Source organism: Eretmochelys imbricata, chromosome 16 (assembly GCF_965152235.1).
Source record: "Eretmochelys imbricata isolate rEreImb1 chromosome 16, rEreImb1.hap1, whole genome shotgun sequence".
Lineage (NCBI taxonomy): Eukaryota > Metazoa > Chordata > Testudines > Cheloniidae > Eretmochelys > Eretmochelys imbricata.
This window is the reverse complement of record NC_135587.1, coordinates 4,453,879-4,476,141: the sequence shown is the minus strand read 5'-3', so window position 1 is coordinate 4,476,141 and position 22,263 is coordinate 4,453,879. Positions and strand designations below refer to the sequence as shown.

Here is a 22,263-nt window from a genome sequence, read left to right as displayed (position 1 = left end):
GCTTCCAACAGGGAAATACAACAGAAGTTTCTTCCTAATTTCAAAGACAGAACTCTGGTGACCTGCCCAGCATCACAGAGTGCTCCAACCACAAAGCTTTAGATGCAATATCTTACTATAACAAACACAGAGAGTGCTGCAAACCTTTTAATATTAATTCCCAAGGAGGAAAGAAAAGGAGGTGAAGCAATTCCAAGGGCCCGCAGGTCTGTACTACATTCCAAGGAAAGCCCATTGAACTAAGACTCCACCAAGAGCACTGAAATCTCTCTAGCAGAAAAACTACTCTGGCCAGCCACAAAACTTCAAGAAGTAACTCTGAAGCCTGAACCCTGTGGGATGGTACGTTAGCTTCCCCTCTACCGACCGAATTAAATTCTGGAAGGGGAGCCTTTGCTACTCACACAGATATTCAACTGGATGTTCTTATTCTCTTACACAGGCTCAGCTGAGCTCTGATGAAAGGCTCCAGGCCTACAAAACTGTTTGTAATGCAAAGTCCAGGGTATTAACATGTGGAATTTGAATCTGGACCAGGACAGGTTAAGATCCAAACAGACAAGAAAGCTCATCTATACTTATTAGCTGAACTCAACTCACAAGGAAGGTTGAGTCTCTTTTAGACCAATTTACTGGCTTCTCCCTCCTGGCCTTTATTTTATCTGAAAACAGACCAGCAAGCCACAGAACTACCTGGCAGACTAATCCAACCTCTCATTTAGTCTACTTAAATATTGCTCTCAGGATTAGAAGGGCAGATCCTGATGCTCCACTCAGGTCTCCCTAGCCTTCAAATGACCCTATGTTCCCCAAGAAGGAGTCTAAATTAAAGCAAGCCCTTATGTCCCTGTCAATTTATTTTAAAATCCTGCTGATGATTAAGAAAGTCTCTCTCAGAAGCTGAAGGACATTCACTTCCCTCATCCCTCTGTTGCAAGGTGGGAGAGAAGTGACATTTCATGTATTTTTAAAGTGCCATTTTATTGCTGTGTGAAGAGTTGAGGACTTAGACGATCCTTAGGAGTCTGTCTGTACCTACTCTAGGTACATATTTGGCTCCCAGCACCATCATATCTCAGCACCTGGAAGTCACAACGATATATTTTCTTGGTTATTTCTCATGCTCCAACTGCCTAACTTCACAGTCTTTGCATCTCTCATCTGTGATTTTTTCCCCTTTCTGCAAAGCACCTGTTTTTAAAAACCCTTTACCCTAGCACACTTTCTATCTACACACACATATTGATCAGTGAGCTTTCATGTGGAAACAGCTTTTAGTGCACAAAAGAAAAAATCTCTTCTGAGGCAGTGTCCACATGTTCCAAGCATTTACCAGCATATTCAAAACACAGTAAGAAGAAAATTGTATTTAAAAATTCAGCTCTCTTCTGACAGTGCTGAATATTTTAATACTTTTCACAATAGGAAGAGTTGAAAGAGACGGCATGAACTTTGCCCACACACTCAGTTTTAAAAACATGCTGCATTTGAAACATGACCTTTGGTAGCTTAAACAGGAAACAAAACTTGGAGAGCTGAGGAAGGACTTTAAGGGCAAAGGGCTGAAAATTTTCAGCTGCAGAAGCTGGTCCTCTTCCTCTCCCACCCCTGTGAAATTACTAAAATGCCAGTGACACAATCTCCTAATTTATAATCAGAGGGCAGTCAAATGAGTTTCTCTTGATGCTAGTGGCTGCGAGCTTTTAAAATGAACAAACAGTGAATTATCTTTTAGGTACTTTCCATGGTCTGTCTGAAATAGCACAGCAAGGGGCTTTCCATGGTGGGAGTGTTGCTGCTGCTGAAGGCAGCAACACACATTGCTGCTTTCAGATGACACAGCACGGCTTTAGGCACGCTATACAGAAGAGCTCTGACACCACAGCACCCTTCTGCAACCCCTGCTCACCTAATGACTGTATCTGTACTAGCCAGAAAGGTACACAGGTATGTAGGAGGCTGGTTAGACCCTGCGTTGACATATTTGTTGGGCTCTTCCCTTCACTCTCAGTACCACTCAATCCAACACCTTGCCACAATGGGGAAGAGATATGAGGTATCAGATAAATCAACTACTACAGTTGCCATAATCCCTCTCCAGCTCCCTCCAGACACAACAGTCACTACTGCCATGCCCACAATCCTTGCTTTACTCCTGTGGGAATTCTGAGCCATGCCGAAAACATGTCCACCTGCAGATTTCTTTGCTTCCTTGCAGAAAGTGATGGAGAAGCCAAGGGAAGCCAGGGGGGATGGGAAGGGCAGGGGATGCCCATGGGCGTAGTTTGGGGAGGCATTGCCCCCCAAACAGAGGCGAGGTGTGGGGCGGCACACAGAGTCACGTGCCTCTGCCCCCCCCTCCGTTTCTGCGAGCACAGAGCTGCCTGGCTGAAAGAGGGTGCCACTCGGTTCAGCTGACTTTGCAGCTGGCTGCCGCCTCCTGAGTCCCAGTGCCAGCTTGCCTTCTGTGTGCTGGGAGACGTCCTGTTTTCGGTATAACCGTGAGTGCCTGTGGTGGGGCAGGGAAAAGGGGCTAGTGTGTGGGAAAGGAGCAGTGGGGAAGGAAGGGGGATGAGATGGGGGGGGCAGGGTGATAGGATGGGGAAGAGAAGGAGATAGGGGAAGCAGGAGCCCAGCATGCGGCATCCCCTTGGCAGCGGCTGAAGTAGGGGCTCCCCTGTTAAGCAGACCCATCAAACTCCCATCCCAATGAGCCCCACCGCCCCTGTACGTGACCACCCCACTGAGCCCCAACCAGCTATACCCAGACCCTCACCCTGACGAGCCCCTCCTCCCTTGCACCTGGACACCCCTCTGAGCCTCAACCACCTTCGCCTGGACCCCCCTGCAGAGTCCCATTGCCCCTGCACCTGGACCCCCCCAACAAGCCCCTGTGCATTCAGATCCCCCACTGAGCCATCCACACCCAGACTGCCCCACACAGAACCCTCTTCCCCACATCTGGATCCCCCACACTAAACCCTTCTACAGGCAGATCCTGCTAGGCTCAGCTTGCCTGCTCACCCACACCTGGTGTGCCTGGTGCAGAGCCCAAGTTGTTTCTGGGGCAGGCTTGACCCTTGCGCTGTGTCAGGGTTGGGTGCAGCCTCACTGCTGAGTCCCTGTCCGGCGGGAGGGGGAGCAGAGTGTTGGAGGTGGGAGATCACCCTGCATGCAGCTAGTTACCTGCGCTCCCCACTGCCATGCTGGAGCCTCCACATTTATGTATTGACAAATACCATTTTCAGAATGTTGAAGAATTTTAAAATATTGTGCATAAAATTTTTATTTTTTGGTGCAGAATTTAATTTTTTGGTGCAGAGCTCCCTCAAGAGTATTGCTTGTCGCTCAGGATAGAGTTCCAGGCTCAGAGCTGCACAGCATGGCAGCCCAAGATGCTTCCACTGGACTGCCTCAGATGGACTTAACTTTATTTTAGCAAAATAATCTTCAATGTTTTCTGATCGTTAAGAGCAGATTAAAGGAGAAGGCTAGTGCTTGTCAACTAATATCTCACATGCATACAGCACATTCCATTCAGAAGGATCCCAAAGTGTCCTCTCAGCTCCCCCACCCATGAATAGCTTCTCTCACTACTGGAGCACAGACACCTCTCGGGTGAAGTGGGGTAGTAATATACAGTCCACAGCAATACTACAGAATAGTTTGGGATGGGAGGTGAAGAAGAATCCTGTATCACTCTTTACATGCAAGAAGGAATTAAGAAAGTAGAATGTAATTACCCAACTTGGAATTTAACCAGGACACCAAGGCTAACACCCCTAATCTTGCAAGAATGCTATACGATTTTTAAATGGCTACCAGAGGTCAGCTCTTCAATTGAATGTCTTATCCAAAAGAAGTTACTTCCAACAGCAAATACTCCTTATCATGCTAGGTTTTGGTGCAGCACTGACTGGCAAGGAAAAAAGCTCTCTCATGAATAACCAACAACATGGCATGTGGCACCTTGTCCTTGGAGGTGTCTCGTCCAAGTAGTGACCAAGCCCAACCCTGTCTAACTTGTGAAATCTTACAAGATCACACGGACATATGGCTACAGAGGATACCTCTTTGGCCCTACAGAAACTGCCCTCATGCCCTTTTTTGGAAATAAAATAGAATTAAAGTTCTCAAACAGTCTCTCAAACCTATTTCCAAACTAGTCAGTAGCTGTTTAAAGTGAGGGGGCTAAATACCTTCCTGCCAGACGTAGCTCCATTTACCTTAATTGAGCTGGGCTCACTTATGCCACAGTTGAATTTGGTCCCACATGTTAAATTGAGGCACAAAATTTCATGCTAACAACTGCCAGTCATACAGCACATAATTGAACTCGGAACCCAGCAATGCTAAACTGAATCCTCAGTAAACACACTGGTATCCTGAAGCTGCTATCTCTAATCTCCTCCCTATAAATTAGAAACGCTACCAACAAGCACTAGGGTTAGATCTTGAATTTAACATTTATTTCAGTCTATTGCATAAATACCCCATGACACTCATAGATCTAGGGGTGAGATTTTCAAAGCAGTCTAAGGGAGCTCAGCACCCAACTCCCACTAAATTTCTAGGCTGAAATCCAAGCCGAGAAGTATTAGAGTATTGGCCAATTAGAGCCCAAAGTGCAGATAAAGTTCTCTACTAGTGGCCACTAAAGGCAAACCAGAGGACTCAGACAAAATCAGAAGTAAACGTAGTTCTTCCTGCCTCCCTGTAATGGCATTGCTAATAGAATCAAGATGTCACATTACACAGATTGATCTTAAATGCTTTGTCAGGAGTAAAACATCACTTCCTCACCCCAATTCCTCAGGAGTCACCTGCTATTATCTCAGTCCCTTCACTCAGTGGTTCTCACGGTCTGGGCTATGATTCCAGTGTTTCCAGAGGGTTGTAAAAATTTCCCAACAGACCAAGTTTTCTTTTATATTTATTTGTTTAAGTTGTTCCTAACCCATCTGATTGCAAATAAATCCTTACAATGCAAATTACTGCAGTAGACTCTATTCACTACAGAGTGCTGGGAAACATGCCATTCATGAAATTTTCAATGGGGATGTATCTTTCCAATGAGATCAGTATCATATGTATGTATATGTGCTAATGGTCACATTCACTGGGCCATAAAAACTGCAGATGGCATTGAACACAGAATTGGTGAGGTTCTGATGCTAAGGGAAAGAGGGGGTACAGAGGACATTTTGTCCAGCAAGCTGATGGAAGAGGTTATTTTGGGGCACACCCACTGAATCCATGACTCTATGGACCTCTTGACCAGGCCTCCTGTGTGTTGGGGGATGGCCCCACCTTCCCAATTACTATAGTCCCTGGATGTAAAAGAGCAGTGGGCAGGACAAAAACTATATCCACTCCACCATCCCCAAAACAAATTCATTTATTCAGGGCTGAAGGTAAATGCCTATTTTGGCCATAATATATGGCAGAGACAAACTGGAGAGAATCCAGAGACCAACACAAATGATAAAGGATTTAGAAAGCCTGCCCTCTGAGGAAAGGTTAAAAAACCTGGGTATATTTAGTCTTGATAAATGGAGGCCAAGGGGGGACCTGATAACAGTTTCTAAATATGTTAAGGTCCATTATAAAGAGGACAGTGATCCATTGTTCTTCGTGTCCACCAAGGGTAGGACAAGAAGGAATCAGCATAGTTTGAAGCAAGGGAGATTTACGTTAGATATTAGGAAAAAACTTTCTAACTCTAAGGAGAGTTAAACTCTGGGAATAAGCTTCCAAGGGAGATTGAGGAATCCCTACCATTGGAGGTTTTTAAGAACAGGGGGACAAACACCTGGCAGGGATGTCTAAGTTTACTTGGGCCAGACTCAGCACAGGTGGTTCAACTAGATGGCCACTGGAGATCCCTTCCAGCCTGATATTTCTATGATTACAGTTTTTTGAGGAGTTTTTTTGGGCTGATGCAGCAAGAAGGATTCTGGGATATGGTGTCTTGGAAGTAAGAAGCGAGTGATTTTGGAGGTCATAGAAGGAAAATATGGTTGGTTTGAGGGATCATACAAAGTATTTGAAAACTTCTCCAATCAGTCTACACCCTCACTAGGATACACAACCACCTAGGTTAGATTGGAAATCTCTGAAAGCTCCAGGAGGCCAGAGCTTATCTAGGATTGAATTAGAGCAGCTGAAAGCTCAGAGGCTGAAGGCTAATGCCAGCAGGAACTCATTTAATTCCCAGTGTCTTGCCCATCACCACTCACATGCAAAAGAAAGAAGAAAGCAGAATGAAGAGATACATGGAGACACTCTAGTCTTTACCTCATACTCTTTAATAGTCCCTTTCCATGGGCAGCCATCGTTAATACAGACAGCCGGCAGACTTTCCACCTCCCGACGAGCTGCGTTATCTGAGAAAGCCTCAAATGGGAAAAAGCAAAGACAAGTTACTCTGGGATTGCAGCTTTGATCTAGTCTCCTGATTCTTCACATGCCATTGCTAAGAAACAGTCTTCCCAAACTTGTTGTCCCACAGTACCCTTAGAGATGCATCTTGTAAACCAGCTCCAGCCAAGGCCGTAGGAGTTAGCTAAGATAAACTCATAGCTGGAAACCAAACCAGCTCACCTGTATGTTAGTGTTGTTCAAAACAGGTATTAGTATCATAAGAATTTATTTAGTGTTTAGACTCTATGAAATGCTTGTAAATTGCTGCATGTACTAATCTCACGTATGATGTCTGTATTCCAGGCTATAAGGAAATATGTACGTTTTGCTTCATAATTTTGAAAATGTTTGCTCTGAACTTGTGAACCCACACACAGGAATCATGCCCCCAATCCATTAAAGAGGCCTATTAAGATTAAAAGGTCCATTAAGGAATATCACAATGCACAGGATTGGTGAACAGCCCTATCACCCCTTGGAAACGTACATGCAAGGGAGTTTGTCTCATGGACTGGAAGGCTATAAGGCCGTGTCTACACTAGCAAGTTTACACCGGCACAGCTGTACCAATGGAGAGAGGTCTCCCGTTGACATAATAAAACCACCTCCACAAGCGGTTATGTCCGCAGAAGAAGCTCTCCCAGGGCCACAGATGCCGGTGAAACTTATGTTGCTCAGAAGGGTTTTTTTTTTTCACACGCCTGAGCAACATAAGTTTTGCTGACATCAGTGGTAATGTAGACATGCCCTAAATGTAAAAGACAAAACAGGGTCACCATTCATTTCTTTGCTGTTTGAACTCTCACACTAAACTAAGGCTATGGCTACAGAGCTGACATTGGTGCAGCTGTGCCGCTGCTAATGCAGATGCTCTAAGCCGACAGGAGAGCTCTCCCATCAACTTAATTATTCCAGCCGCCACGAGTGGCCGGGGCTGTGCCAGTGGAAGAAGTTGTCCCGCTGACATAGCGCTGCCCACACCAGCACTTAGGTTTTTGTAACTTACTTTGCTCAGGGGGGTGGCTTATTCACCCTAACTTATACCAAACTAAGCTGTAGCGTGTACATAGCCTGGGGATGTCTGCCTAAGAGGTTACCCCTTGGCCTCTCCTGAATGACATTTTGAATTGACAGATTACTACATCTCTGTCACCTTTAGGAACCATAGATGGTAACTCATTTGTGTGTATATGCTTGCTTGCTTGAACCTATAAATAACTCTGTTATTTCTTTTTCCTAATTAATAAACCTTTAGTTAGTTTACTACAAGATTGGCTACAGGTGTTGTCTTTGGTGTGAGAGCTAAGACACCCCAGATCAATTTGTAAGTGACTGGTCACAACCTGAGTATTTTGTGATTTCTGAAGTAAGTGGCCATTTATCACTAAGTCCAGCTTGCCTGGGTGGCAAGATAAACTGGAGAGCCCAAGGAGACTGTCTGTGACTCCACAGTAAGATTGTTACAGTGATCCAGGAGTTCACATTTCTTACTGGGTTGGTGAAATCTAATTATAAAACATACCACCAGTATGGGGTAAGTACCCTGGTTTTGATAGTCTGCCCTCAGGCAGGCACTCATGTTCGTGAGCCACTCCAGACTGTGTGACAGCATCTATGACAAATCTTTATTGCAGAGTTTAAACAAGTAAACTGTGTTGTAAGATGTCCTGAATTTTAGAAGTTGGGGAATCAATTGCAGCACTATCATAACACTTGGGATACTGAATTCACACCTGTTAGATAATGGATTCCATCATTCTTAGGTACCAGTCTCTGGCCTCTCACTCTAAACAAAAACAGGAAATGTTTATGAATGACTTCAATGTTCTCTGCTTTGGAGAGATCTTACTTACCGAATTTGTTTCTAAAATAGAAACTCCTTCTTCATATATTCCTTCCTGAATACAGGCTGCACACTTCTGAGGCCCAGAGCTAATGGGGTGGGGGAAAAAATCAGCCACAAAATAAAAAGATTCATGCTGAATTTGTGATTCAGAGACAATAGAGGCTTCTCAAGAGAGCCTTCAGAGCCAAAGAAGGTTTATTTACACAAGTATATTTTTAAAACAGCAAATGGAGCCATTTACTAACATACATTTTGCATTCATTGATTGATCCTTTTTAATGGATATACATTTCTGCTCTATTTTAGTTATTTCTTCCTTGTAGTGATCTTTATTCTAGTTTTCTTCCTCTCATGATTAACTGTTCTTATATTTAAACTTTCCCCCATGCCCTTAAAAGTGAAGACAGAGAAATTAAGAAGGCCAATTGAAACTTCTTTTGCGATCATAAAACGTATTTTTACATTTCACACAGGCGGCATTATTGCCAAGCAGGGACCTCCAAGGAACAAATTCTTTATACGGCCTCGATAGTCACTTACAACAGTACTTAATTAGAGTGGATCAACCTAGATGGACCACCTGGTCTTTGTCACACCCAATAATCTCCTGGGTTTCGGCTTGACCATACCACCTGAAGAACACAACAAACTCAGGAAACTCTGGGTATGACTATGTAGCCTTTTGGAGCCCACGGGAAACAGCCCTCCAGCTCAGACCAACAGACTTGGGTTAGCGGGCCTTGTGCTATCGCTCTAAAAACAGCTGCGTAGACAGTGCTTTGAAACGACAGCTGGGACCGAAGCTCAAGCTCTGAAGCCTGGAGAGAGCAGGCTTCAGAGCCCAAGCTCCAGCCTGAGCTGCAACTTGAAAGAGCTGTCTACACACTGTTTTTGGAGCACTAGTGCAAGCCTTGCTAGCCTGAGCTGGTTGACCGGGGCTGGGAGGCTCCTTCCCGAGAATGGCAAAATGCTGTGTAGACATACCCTCTAGGGCAGTGGCCACCAACCCCTCTATCATGATCAGCTGGTCGATCCTGGAGCCTCTGCCAGTCAATTGCAATCTCCAGGTCACTAAAAGTCCGGTGGTGCAGCAGGCCTCAGGCAGGCTGCCTGCCTGCCCTGGCCCCACGCCACTCCCAGAAGCGGCTGGCTGCTAGCTCGTCTCTGCGACCCCTGGGTTGGTGCGGGGAGGCAGCTCCGCACGCTGCCTCCCCCCCAGCAGTGTCCCCACAACTCCAGTTGGCTGGGAACCAGGGCCGCAGAGATGTGCCAGCAGCCAGCCACTTCAGGGAGCACCGTGGGGCTATGGCAGGCAGACAGCCTGCCTGAGACCTGCTGCGCTACCGGCTGGGAGCCGCCTATGGTAAGCGCCTCCTGGCCAGAGCCTACATCCCTCACCCTCTCCTGCACCCCAACACTCTACACCAGCCCACAGGCCCATCCTACACCAAACTCCCTCCAAGAGCCCTCACCCCCTCATGCACCACAACCCCCTGCCCCAGCTGCACCAAACTCCCTCCCAGAGCCCACATCCCTCACCCTCTCCTGCACCCTAACACTCTGCCCCAGCCTGGAGCCCCTTTCTGCACCCAAACTCCCTCCCAGAGATTGCACCCCTCACTCCTGCACTCCAAACCCCTGCCCCAGGCTCAGGCCGGAGCCCTCTTCCACACTCTGAACCCCTCAGCCCCAGCCCAGAACTTGCACCTTCTCCCACACCTCAACCCTCTGCCCCACCGCGGTGAAAGTGAATGAGGGTGGGGGAAAGCAAGCGATAGGAAGGGGGGAATGGAGTGAGCGGGGTGGGGCCTCAGGGAAGGGGCAGGGTAGATCCTGGGTTGATCTTAAATTCAAAAAGTGATCTTGTGTGTAAAAAGGTTGGAGACCACTGCTCTAAGGCCTGAAGAGAACCAGATGCTGAAATTAAGAGACAGACATAAAACGTGGCCCTCACTCACAACCCACTGAAAATAAGGCTGTATTTCCTTTTTTGCTTTCCTTTGCTTCTAATCATTTTGTTTCAGACTGGAGAGGGATAAATTACCTTATAAGTTTCTTCAGACAGTAAGAACAATAGCGGTGTCCACACTGAGCTTGAAATGGCCTCCTCAGAATATTCTTGCACTCGGAGCAGAGGTATTTGCCCTCCAATTTAGTCCCCAGTATCTCCTTTGAAAATCCAGGCTGGTTTAAATCCAAAGAACCAGGTGGAGTCGAGTTTGCTGCTGCCATGTGAACCAAAAACCCCAGATGTGCCTCAAGAGCCTGAAAAAAGAAAAATGTTTTGTCCCATTTGATTATCTTGTTCTCAGTTGGACACGGTTCACCTTTCACTACCTTCACTGCATTGATCACCTGGAAGCCACCGCAATAGTTGAGCTTGTTATTCCTAAGCACAGGTCTGCAGTGTATTATACACACTGAAACAGCCAACTAGGCAGATTGTGTCTTCTGGCACTTGCCAGGGGCAGGGGCTCTAAAGTTAAATCCGAAACAAGGAAATGGGGTGGGGTATCCTTGCCTAGTTCCCCACCCACCTTAATTATGGAAAAACAAACTTTGGACAAATTGCTGCCTCCAGTCCAAAACAAGAGAGACCCGAGAGGAGACCACTTGCCCAATGTCAAACTGATCAAGAGAATAAACAAAGAGCCTCCTGAAAACTTCCTACACGTTAAGTGACACAGCCATGACCCAGTGCCACACACTTCCATTTCTGGCAGTTGTCAAAATTCACTGTGATCCTATATAAGGCCAGCGGCTCACTTGAGTCACAGGTGGAACCTGTTTGAACAGCCAAGAGCCAAGATTTACAACATCCAGTCAGGTGTCTGAGGGTTCCAGGTTTCTTTGAAGGTTTACAAAACGAAAAGGCAAAAATGGTATAACCTAACGAAAGGAGTAATATACTGGGAATAAAAGGCAGTTTAGTGATTTATTTTTACTGTGTGCGCCATTCAGAAAACCTCCCTCCCAATGCTCCTATGTACAGACTAGACCAAAAGGTGTGTTAACTACATGTATGTTATCTTTGTATCAAAACAGCCAAACGAGCTATAAGCCGGGGTTAGACCGAGTTCCAAGCATTTAGCATTTAAATCTGATGTATTCTGAGACCATATTTACACTACAGCCACTACATCGACACAGGTATAGTGCTGCAGCTGTACTGTCGTAGCAAAAATGCTTCCTAGTTAATGAGAGGCGGTAGCTAGGTTGATGGAAGAATTCTTCTGGCAACATAGTCGTGTCTACACTGGGGACTAGATCGACCTAACTACAGCCCTCAGGGTATAAACTTTTTCAGCCCTGAGCAACGTAGCTAAGTCTATCTAACTTTTAAACATAGACCAGGGCTTAATGTCATTGTGTTCCCTGATGACTGACTTTAATCAGATGTTTTAATGTAGTCTAAATTTATTAAGAGAAGTAACTTGGTGTAAATGTTGGCTATCGATCATCGACCAAGACTGTAAAAATGCCTCCCTGAAATATAAATTAACAGTTCTAGAAAAATTGAGGGCATCTTGCAGGATCTCTCCCTCCACAAGTGTCCAATGGCACAAAAGCAATTAAGTGTAGCTGGACCATGGAGAAGATTCGAAGGGGCATGGGGTGGGGAGTGTATCCAGAACACTGGGAACAAGCTACGTAAAAAAGAACACATGTTGCATAATTGAATCATTGTGTGACCCAGCCAGTCTTTAGACCAGTGGTTCTCAACCTGCGGCCCAATCAGCACACAGCTGCAGCCCATGTGACATCTTCAGGGCCATACAGGTAGTATTGGATGTGGCCCACATAACACATTGAGAACCACTGCTTTAGAGGAAACCAATTTAGGTCAAAATCCTGCTTCTTCTGAGGCAGTGGTGCCTTGGGGAAGATAAGGAGTTACAACCAGCAATGCCAGGAGGCATAACTCCTCCACAGGTAATAAGCAGAAGATTGCTGGATATTGCCTCTCACCAGCTTAAGACCCTGTCCTTGTTCCAATCAGAAATCCTCCCACTTTGGGGAGGGTGAACACTGCCGACAACGGCAGCCACAGCAAATTATGGATGAGTGCGGGGGGGCAGGGAGGAGGAAGGAAGGGGGACAGAACAAGAGGAAGGCTCCTTCTGATTGCATGCAATTATGTAGGGCCAGAAGAAGGGTAAAGCTGTGCATGTAATGCCCTAACCTCAGAGCCAATATTCACTGACAAGAGAGCCGACATCAGGGCAGGTGAAAATGCTCTTGGTTCACAGACTGCATTATACGTTTGCAGCCAGACTTGAATAATCAGAGTCTCTCTGGAGAAAAAGTAAAATTTCAGCGGGAATGTTCCCAACAGAGAGGAACCAGTGTATGAAAAATTAAGCACACTGATCTCAGACCAATATATTCTTAAGGGTATCTAAAGGGTTCCAAAAGGCCACAATTTGACCTAGAGGTTTGTATACATGACTGAAAATCAGCAAGTCTAACTAGGTTATATTCCTGGCTCTGCCACAGACTGAAAGCCTCACCTTGAACATATAAATCCCCCTCTACACCTCATATAATGACAGGTTTCAGAGTAGCAGCCGTGTTAGACTGTATCTGCAAAAAGATAAGGAGTACTTGTGGCACCTTAGAGACTAACAAATTTATTTGAGCATAAGATTTCGTGAGCATCCGATGAAGTGAGCTGCGGCTCACGAAAGCTTATGCTCAAATAAATTTGTTAGTCTCTAAGGTGCCACAGGTACTCCTTTTCTTTTTGCCTCTACACCTCAGCTGTCAAATAGAGTTACCAATACTTTGCTACTACACAGGAGAGTCCTGAGGATTAATTTATCAATGTTTATAAAGTGCCCCGAGGGCCATTGCTGGATGGCACTCTATAGGATGTGGAGACCATTATTTATTACCCTGTTCCAAGTGGGCTAACAAACCGCTGGTTTCCTTCCCTCTACTCCCAGTAAAACTACCATAACCAAAAGCAAGGTGAATTGTTTTGGACCTGGCCTAGATACAGTAGCTCCTGTAACTACCATCATTTCTGGGGAGAAGAGGCATAACTTATAACCAATCACTTTTAGTTCTGTATTGCTGCCTTTTTCCCCCCTGCAAGACAAACTCAATGGCACAGCCTGTTAAAAAGCTTTCCGGATTGGCTAGGCATTACTTTGATTGAGTAGTTCATGTAAATTCCACATAACCCAGAATCACTAGGTACGACCAATTCAGAAGTCAGTCTGATACAAGAGCAATAAGCCACTCCACTGCTGGCTGCATTTAATTTAGCCAAGAATTTCGACATTCACCTTCAGTAAAAACCCTGGCTGTTTCAGGAAGGGAAAAAAATATGTTCTGGCTCAATCACAAGATATGGGCTTGATGGAGGAATTATTGGGTGATATCTTTTGGCCTATGTCATACAGGACGTCAGACCAGATTCTCTTAATGGTCCCTTCTTCTTGTCTTAAAGTATAGGAATAGAGGGTGCTAATGAGTCTGCACTTCCCTCTAAGGGAATACTTAGCCAGGAATTAGAGGTAGTTAGGGACTTTTCTACAAAATGGTTTTTCATCAGAAATGCCAATCTATCAAAACGAAAACTTTGTGTGGTAACAGATCAGTTTCAATGAAACTTTCTTCTGAAAGGTTTCTCGTGTCCAGGACAGAATTTCTGGTCAGACAGAAGCTACCCACCAGAATAGCTTGATAGTCAGAGTAACGTCCCTGTTCCAAATTAGGTAGAACAGAGACTTGAACTTCGGTCTCCCACATCCCAAGCAAGTGTCATAACCACCAGGCTTTTCTGGAGTGAGTTCTCTCTGACTCTCCATGAAATATTTCAAAAGGTTTTGGGTTTGTCCCAGTAAAGAACAGAAAAACTTTTCAATTCTCAAAACCGTTTGACAGCCGTTTCCTGTGCAGCTCTACCAGTGACCTAGAGCAGGGATAGGCAACTGGTGGCCCAAAGGACAAATCTGGCCTGCTAGATCATTGTAAGGGCCAGGAAAGGCACAGGGCTTTGCAGGGGGCAGGTCCTGCCTGCCCACAAACGTGCACATCAGACAACGCTGTGACAGGAGTCAGCAAGCCAGAGCAGTGAGCCAGAGCCAATTCCATGGGACAAGAGCCAGACCCAATTCCATGGGACAAGAGCCGTTGCTGTGGGGTAAGCACAGGATGGGCTCTTTCGCCAGTCCTGCACCAGAACCAGATTTCCCCCTCCCCACAACCTCTCAGGGCAAGACCCAATTCTCCGCCACATCACACACCCCTGCTAGCTAAAAGATTTTAGTGGATTTTGTAGCCTTCTACTACCTTAAAGTTACCCATCCCTGACCTAGAGAGATGCTAGAGCACACCATGCTGCACTTTACATATCAGCTGAGATCTAAAAAATGGTCATTGCCTGTGGTCATCAAAAGATCACAAGGTGAGCTTAAATAGCAGGTGGGTGAAAGTGTTCTCATGTGTTCAATTTAAATAAGTACAGGGGCACCTGTGGGACATTGTAACCATAAATAAATGGACCTGTACATTTTATCCTTTATTCATGTTATGCTTATCTAAACATTTGTACTATGCTCATCACTACAGTAGCCATCTTTCTTCTACACCCCACTCATTTATCATCATGGAAAGACCAGATCAGCAAAGCAGTTTTTACATTCTGATCAGAAGATTGAAAGAAGTGCATTAATTCTAACTCTTCTATGAGCAAGTTCCCACAACTATGGGCCAATTACTGAGAAAACTGAGTCTCACACTTGAATCTGACTCTGCTGGCATTATTAACCACTTCCATTCTTTCAGTGGAATATAGCTAGAATGGAAGGTCATAGCCTCAGAGAGAAAAGTGATCTCTTAGGTACCTTGGGTCAATCCCATGAAAAGCTTTGAAGACAAGGACTGAGCGACACACACTTTAATGTTCAAGTCTAGTTTAATATAAATGTAGTGCCCTTTATAGACAGAGTAACTCACAAAAATGTTATTTTTGCTAAAAGTACCAGTCATGTTAATGACAGTAGTTAAATACATTATACAACAGCTGCATAGAAAACAAAAAATTAGTCTGGCAAGTGAGGGAGAGAATGTATAGGTCTGCCGCACTGCAAGAAAAGCTCTCATTAATAAGAGTGTAGTCCTATTACACCAACATATTCATGTGCCTACAGTTGTTGAACAAGAGTAATGTGAGAATATGGACTCTAAAATCCATACAGAAAGATTATTTTTAACTGTTTTCCTCTTTTTCTAATTTTCAGGTGAATTTCATACTTGAAAACTCTGAAGGCTGAATGCCCCCAGGCATCCACCGGACAGCAGTACTTCAGGATCCCCATCCTTGTGTTTAACCACTGACACAATGTAACCCATGGTTTCAGAGTTGCAGCCCTGTTACTCTGTATCCACAAAAAGAACAGGAGGACTTGTGGCACCTTAGTACTCTAGGTGCCACAAATACTCCTGTTCTTTTAATGTAACCCATGACCATTCTGATGAGAATGCCAACCAGGTGTCAGTAAATGTTTTCCACAAAGGTTTCTGCAAGGCCATCTCCTCCTATCTGCTGGGAACTAGACTGACATTCACCCGCTACGTTTAAAAAGCCCTTTAAGGTTGTCAGGGACCCTGTGGAGGCCACCTTTTTGACAAGTATAGTTCTGTATATTTCCCACAGTCCTATTTCCCAGCATTTCGGGCAATGTTAAGTAGGATGTGAGGCAAGCGTGAATCATGCAGAAGTGGCGAAGTTTCAGCTTTTGTTGCTGAGACCACGTTATTGCACCTACTGGGCGGCATTTAGGTTAAACGGCTCCGCGATAGCCAGGGATCTCCCGTTAGGGAGTCTCTTTGAATAACGAGGAGCGGCTTAACAAAAGCAAGCCCTGACTTGAGTCATTCAGTCTGATCACTAAAGCCCAATTCAATTCGAAACAGAAACAAACCCGGAGCAAAGGCCAGCAGTAAAGAGCTTTCCCACGGGCTGACAGGCGCCACGGCACCAGGCGCCCGGAGCGACCCACCCGCCAGGCGCGCAAGGGGCTTCCCACGCGCGCCAGCGCCCGGGGCTGCCGCCGCTGGAATTTCCCCTCAGCACTTCCCGTCCCGAGTTCCCCCCGCCAACGGCTCTCGCTCCAACACCCCGGCCGGCCCCGAGGCCCCCGGCCGCGCTTCCCGCGCCGGGCCCCGCCCACGCACGGACCCGAGCCCAGCCTCCCGCGGGACAGGGCCCCCCCCGCCCGCCCGCCCGCTCGCTCGCTGCCAGGCGCAGCCGCCGGCCCGGGCCCCACACGCTGCGCGCGCCCGCCCCGCGCTGCGCCAGGCGCCTTGGGGCCCGCACCCCGCCCCGGGCCGGACACTGGCCGGGCGCCGACCGCCCTGAGCCCGCGGGCGGCCGGGGAACCGCCCCACTTACCGGCAGCCTCGCTCCGCTCCCCGCCAGCCACACCGGAAGCACCGCCATAAGCCACGCCCAGCGGACACGTCCCCCGGGCCACGCCCCCGAGGGCTAAGGCCCGCCCCCGCCCGGTGGCGCTGCCAGAAGTGGCCGTTGGCGGCGGTTGAGGGGCAGGTTGGGGGACGGGCGGCGGCGGCCCCCTCCCCCTCGGCCCGACCCACGGGGCCCCGCGCCTCCGTCACCCCCAGCCCCACCGCACCCTGCTCCCCCGGCCCGTGCCTCTGTCACCCCCGGCCCCACGCCTCCGTCACCCCCTGCCCCCCCGCACCCTGCCCCCCAGCCCCGCGCCTCCGTCACCCCCTGCCCCCCCGCACCCTGCCCCCCCGGCCCGCGCCTCCGTCACCCCCGGCCCCACGCCTCCGTCACCCCCTGCCCCCCCGCACCCTGCCCCCCAGCCCGCGCCTCCGTCACCCCCTGCCCCCCCGCACCCTGCCCCCCCGGCCCGCGCCTCCGTCACCCCCGGCCCCACGCCTCCGTCACCCCCTGCCCCCCCGCACCCTGCCCCCCAGCCCGCGCCTCCGTCACCCCCTGCCCCCCCGCACCCTGCCCCCCCGGCCCGCGCCTCCATCACCCCCGGCCCCACGCCTCCGTCACCCCCTGTCCCACCGCACCCTGCCCCCCGGCCCCGCACCTCCGTCACTCTCTGCCCCCGACCCCGCGCCTCTGTCACCCCCTGCCCCACCGCACCCTGCCCCCCGACCCCGCGCCTCCGTCACCCCCTGCCCCACCGCACCCTGCCACCCCGCCCCGCGCCTCTGTCACCCCCTGCCCCACCGCACCCTGCCCCCATGCCCTGTGCCTCCGTCACCCCCTGACCCACGACACCCTGCCTCCCGGTCCCACGCCTCTGTCACCCCCTGACCCACTGCACCCTCCTCCCCTCGCCTGTGCCTCTGTCACCCCCAGACCTTGGCACCCTCCTCCCCTCGCCTATGCCTATGTCACCCCCAGACCACGGCACCCTGGCCCCGTCCCCCTGCCTACGTTACCCCTGACTCACGGCACCCTGCCCTCCTTGCCTGTGCCTATGTCACCTCCAGATCCACGGCAACCTGCCCACTCTGGCCCTGTACTTGGGTCACCCTCTGACCCATCCCCTCATGCCCATGGTACTCTGCCCCTCCCCGCACCAGGTCCTTTGCCTGTGACACTCCTAACCCCCCAGACCTGTCCCTGTGTCCACCTGTCCCCTTCTCTCGGCCCTGTGTCTGTCTCATCCCCATCCCAGCACCCTGCACCCTCCCCCCAGGCCCACAACACAACACAGTCCGCCTGCACCTCATGTGTATCCGTCCCTGTGTTAAGGCTATCTTGGATGCAGATCATAGTTCTCTCCTCAGATCTCCCAGGAAGCATGTTCTCTACTCCTTCCTCAGAACAACTAGGGGGTTCTTAAGAGGATGATCTAAATCCCCCTTCTAACCTGCCGCTCCCACACACAGATCTCCAGCCTCATCGAGGGCCCCTCTAGAATGGAGGAGAGGGGAGAGCTGTGTGCAGAGTCCACCACTTCCCGCACACATCCAGAGATGATCCTCCAATCTCCACACACAGTTTGTAAGCTCCTCAGGGTTGTCTCCTTTCATTTTGCTGAGCTGTAAATGCCAGGCACATCCATTGTGCCACGGAAGTAGACAATACTAAGACATTAATAATTAATAAAGCTTCTCAAAAGTCCCGAGTGTCATAGCTTTCCCCCCACTCTCCACCCCCTTGCTTTAAGTTAATAAAGAATCACAGAAATTCCGCTCCCTGCACTTTCCGTAATCAGACACCTCATGCAAAACACTGCTTTGCCTGACTTGGGGCAGCTGAGGCAGCCACAGCTCTTCCCAGCATCGTTCAAAAGAGAACCCCTTACTAGACAGAATGAAAGTGAGTGCTGAGGTCTCTGTTTCATTTCTCAATTCCCTGGTGGATGCTAGTTTGGGGAATGAGGTGCTGTTATCTGAGACAGCCAGACTCAGAAGAACATCTGGGTACTACTACTTGCATTCATCCCAACCTCAGCATGATGGGATCCCAACACCTTACAAAGCTACAGAAATGAAAGTACTTCTCAACAGCGTGCGATCTTACAGAAACCGAGGTGCCCAATAGCACAGAGTCAACAGCAGAGCTGGGAGTATAACTTACATCTTGTGTCCCCCAGTCCCGTTCTGTAATCACTAAACATACTGCCTCCACCCTGCAGAGGCCCACAGCTTTTACCCTGTGCTTGAGAACAGCAGGCCCTTATTGAAAGCCCATTGAAGCCAATGGAGACTCACACAGACTTTGGATCAGGCTCATTCTATAATCCCCCAGGGCGAAATCCTGACCCCCACGGACTTCAATGGAGCCAGGATGTCATCCATACAGTACATGTGTGTAATCCTTCAAATGAATTCTTTTCAAATGAATTCTTCAGACTGCTAGAAAACCTTAGTCCAAGCCTTTCAGCCCAAGGTGCCTAGGTCAAATCCAGCCCAGTGTGGCAGTGGTTCAAAATCAGTGACTCCTGTCAGATGAGTTGCTGATCTCGGTCAAATCCTTAGTGGACAGGTCGGTGCCTGCACCACCATGGGAGGCTGATATCAAAGGTCAAGGCAGGCTAAGCCTCCACTAACCCAGGCCTTGCCTCCCTCCCCCTCTCCCCTGAAGCCAGCAGAGACTTAGCTCCAGCTGGCAGCCTGGAGCTGGGCCTCGCCAGGGGCAGCCCGGGGCTGGGCCAGCTGGGCAAGGCCTCCACCAGCCGTGAGGGGAGGGCGCTCCTCCTGCTGTGGGGGGAGCATCCAAAGGTGGGGTTCATGCCACCACCATCAACTAGCCCCTGTTGGCAGCCTCAGCAGAGGGGTCCATGGACTGCATGGGCACTGGAAAGTACTCACCCCCCTGAGGTGGTCTTTAGAAGTCAAGCTGATTAGCAGGCCAGTTTAGCTTCTATCCAATCTATCTGTGTAGGCATCTGTATTGCATCGATAATGCTGCAGCCCGTTGGCTGGGTACATGATGAATTTCACTCCTCGTAAGACAATCTATCCCCCACTTGAGGTTCCCCACTAAGAACTCTAGGCAATGCACATCTTCTCCATGCCATACAGAACACCTGCAGCCCACTCTGAGGCATGTGGGCTAAACCCCAGGATGAGGACTGGCCTCCAAAGGCTCTTTAACACACTTGATTACCTTAAACAAAGCAGCAGAGCTCCCTTACCTTTGAGAAGAGTGACATTGCTCATTCCAGCTCTGAGAATCAGCTCTTGGCTGAGCGGTGGTTGCTTAGAACAGAAAGTGGAAGTGAGATGCATGCCTAGAGGAGAGTCAGCAGGGGGCTGGCTTTGTTTTAATAAGAACTGAGGAGAAGGGAATTGAAAACCAGAACCCTGTGTGACGTTACAGGCCATCAATAGCCCCCCACAGGGGGAACTTGGCTTTGCTAAAGGTCAGGCCAAAAGACCTGTGACTTTTACAAACACAGGTGTACATTTCAAAGCAGATCATTCTATTCTGCCTCCCTAACCACCCCATAGAGATCATTTGATACTTAGCTTAGCAAATCTAAGTCCTTTTTGGGCAGTGTAAGGGCTCTTGTCTCTCTTCATTGTGTCCCTACCGTCAAGAATACCATGTCTCAGTGCCACAGGGCTGAGGTCTTCAGTGCTCTTTACACTAGCCGGGTGTGAAGTAGTCAGATTGTCCTCTTCCCAGGGAGCTCAGTTCACCTGGAGCAAGGAGAGTCCCCAGCAGGCACAGAGCTGGCATAGTCAGGTCTGCACCACTGCCCTCATGGAAGCCGCTGGTGCAGGGGGATCTATGCCACAGCTATTCCCAGGTGTTAGATTGGCTCAATGGAAGGGGTGGGGGGAGGGGGCATTGCAGCCAGAGTGCAAGTTATGGCAATCCCTGAGGCAGCTATAATCTACACACTAAGGACTGAATCGGTCCCTAGCAAGCCCTGGGACAGCGCTGCTGGTCCCCACACTGGGGCTTAGTCCAGAGCGGGAGTCACATACACACACCCCAGCTCCTTCAGCATCCAAAGGGGACTGTGGGCTACTCTGGAGCTTGTCAAGAAAAGCTGCTTCTTGTAGGGCTGGCCCAAGCAATTCTGGGGCCTCCCACAAAGCCCCTAGCTGCAATGCTCCAGGTTCAGTGTGCAACCTGCTCCCCAGCTGGTGACAAGAGCAGGTACCAGGCCTGCAGTTGAGGGAGCTGATAGATGACAGGAAGAGTGATTAGCCAGATTTGGGGGGTGTTTGTGCAGTGAATTGGGGGACTAGTGGATGGAAGTATTCTGTAAACGGGGAGAGCCTCAACCAGGGCTCCTTGCCTCCACCACCCCACACTGGCTGGACTGACCCCGCTGTGAATGCACTTGTAGGGTTCCCACTCTCAAGTCCCAGGCAGCTGGCTTTACAGCAAAGCTTGGCCAGCCTCCTTTGGGGCCCTCTGTGTAGAGGAGGCAGGGGGCTTTTGCGCTATAACCTGCTTCCTTGCCTCAGCTGTTCTTCTCCCACTGCCGGGTGGGGGTGCAGCCACACCTGGAGCAAGGGGTGTAATGCCCAGCTAGGCAGACGTCCTCTCGCTAGAGCGCTAAAAGCAGGCAGCAGCGAGGGGCAGTACCCTGAGCACAAACCCACTTGGGCTCTGTGAGTACATACTCAGGGGGGCTAGCTCATGCCACTACTTGCAGCTGCCCAGGCTACTGTGGCTACACAACTATTCTTAGCGCACAAGGTTGGTGAAAGTTAGTGTGAGTCTGTCTGTGTGAGCCAGGAATCACCCTGTGATGGGTTAGAACCCTGAGGAAGTCACCTGATGTGCTGAGATACCACTGAGTCTACCTGTTCTGCCAGCCTGGGCCCCTTTCACCTGTCTTGCTAAGCCAGGCTCTTAAAACATCCTCTAACACACACAGGCAGGGCCATACCCAGCTGCAGATCAGCTCTGGGAAGACTCAGCTTAAGGGATTTGCTCCAGCACTCAGATATCCACCTCCCTTGGAGTACAGACCCAAAGATATATTATATTTGCCTCTTCCCTCAATATGGAAGAGGGTATGCACAATTTCTCACACTCCTTCCTCCCCGATAGAAATCACATAACCCGGGTTGTATTATAAACCAGACATAAATGTATTAACTATAACAGGTGTATTTTAAGTAGTTAAGGAGGTAGCAGACAGAACAAGGCAGATTACTAAGAAAATAAAACAGAGCATGCAAACTAAGCTTAATACATTAAAGAAACTGGTTACATGTGAGTTCTCACCCTAAATGTGGTTCTAATAATCTTCTTCACAGGCCAGATGCCCTTCCAGTCTGGGCTTAGTTCTTTCCCCCCTTTCAGACTTAGTTGTTTCCAGACATCATCTTGGGTGGAGTAGCAGGAGAGAACTGACCACCAGGATTACCTCACTTCCCACCATTAAATAGGATTGGCATAAGGTGGGAGTCCTGTGTTTCCTAGTGTGACACCCCCCCCCCTTCCCTTACAGTGGAAAGTTCCAAGTCGTCTCAGGCAATGTTTTAGACAAGACAAGACCACCTGACTCTGTGGGGCCCTT

At 48.9% G+C, this 22,263-nt stretch overlaps 1 protein-coding gene across 3 annotated transcripts in view; it reads right to left on the bottom strand.

Moving 5' to 3' along the window:
* TRAF2 (TNF receptor associated factor 2) overlaps positions 1-19,982 on the bottom strand; it is a 41,903-nt gene extending 21,921 nt beyond the window's left edge. For 2 of the 3 annotated variants that reach the window (XM_077835922.1, XM_077835924.1), the window contains exons 1-4: positions 16,674-16,740; positions 10,314-10,534; positions 8,277-8,355; positions 6,298-6,396 (exon numbers count right to left, since the gene is read on the bottom strand). In XM_077835922.1, the coding sequence (XP_077692048.1) occupies positions 6,298-6,396; positions 8,277-8,355; positions 10,314-10,534; positions 16,674-16,721 (447 nt within the window). In that variant the 5' untranslated portion in view covers positions 16,722-16,740. Of the gene's footprint in view, positions 1-6,297; positions 6,397-8,276; positions 8,356-10,313; positions 10,535-16,673; positions 16,741-19,911 lie in introns of those variants that run through there. The other variant, XM_077835923.1, reaches the window with a different exon arrangement.
* Between the last annotated feature and the right edge of the window lie 2,281 nt (positions 19,983-22,263).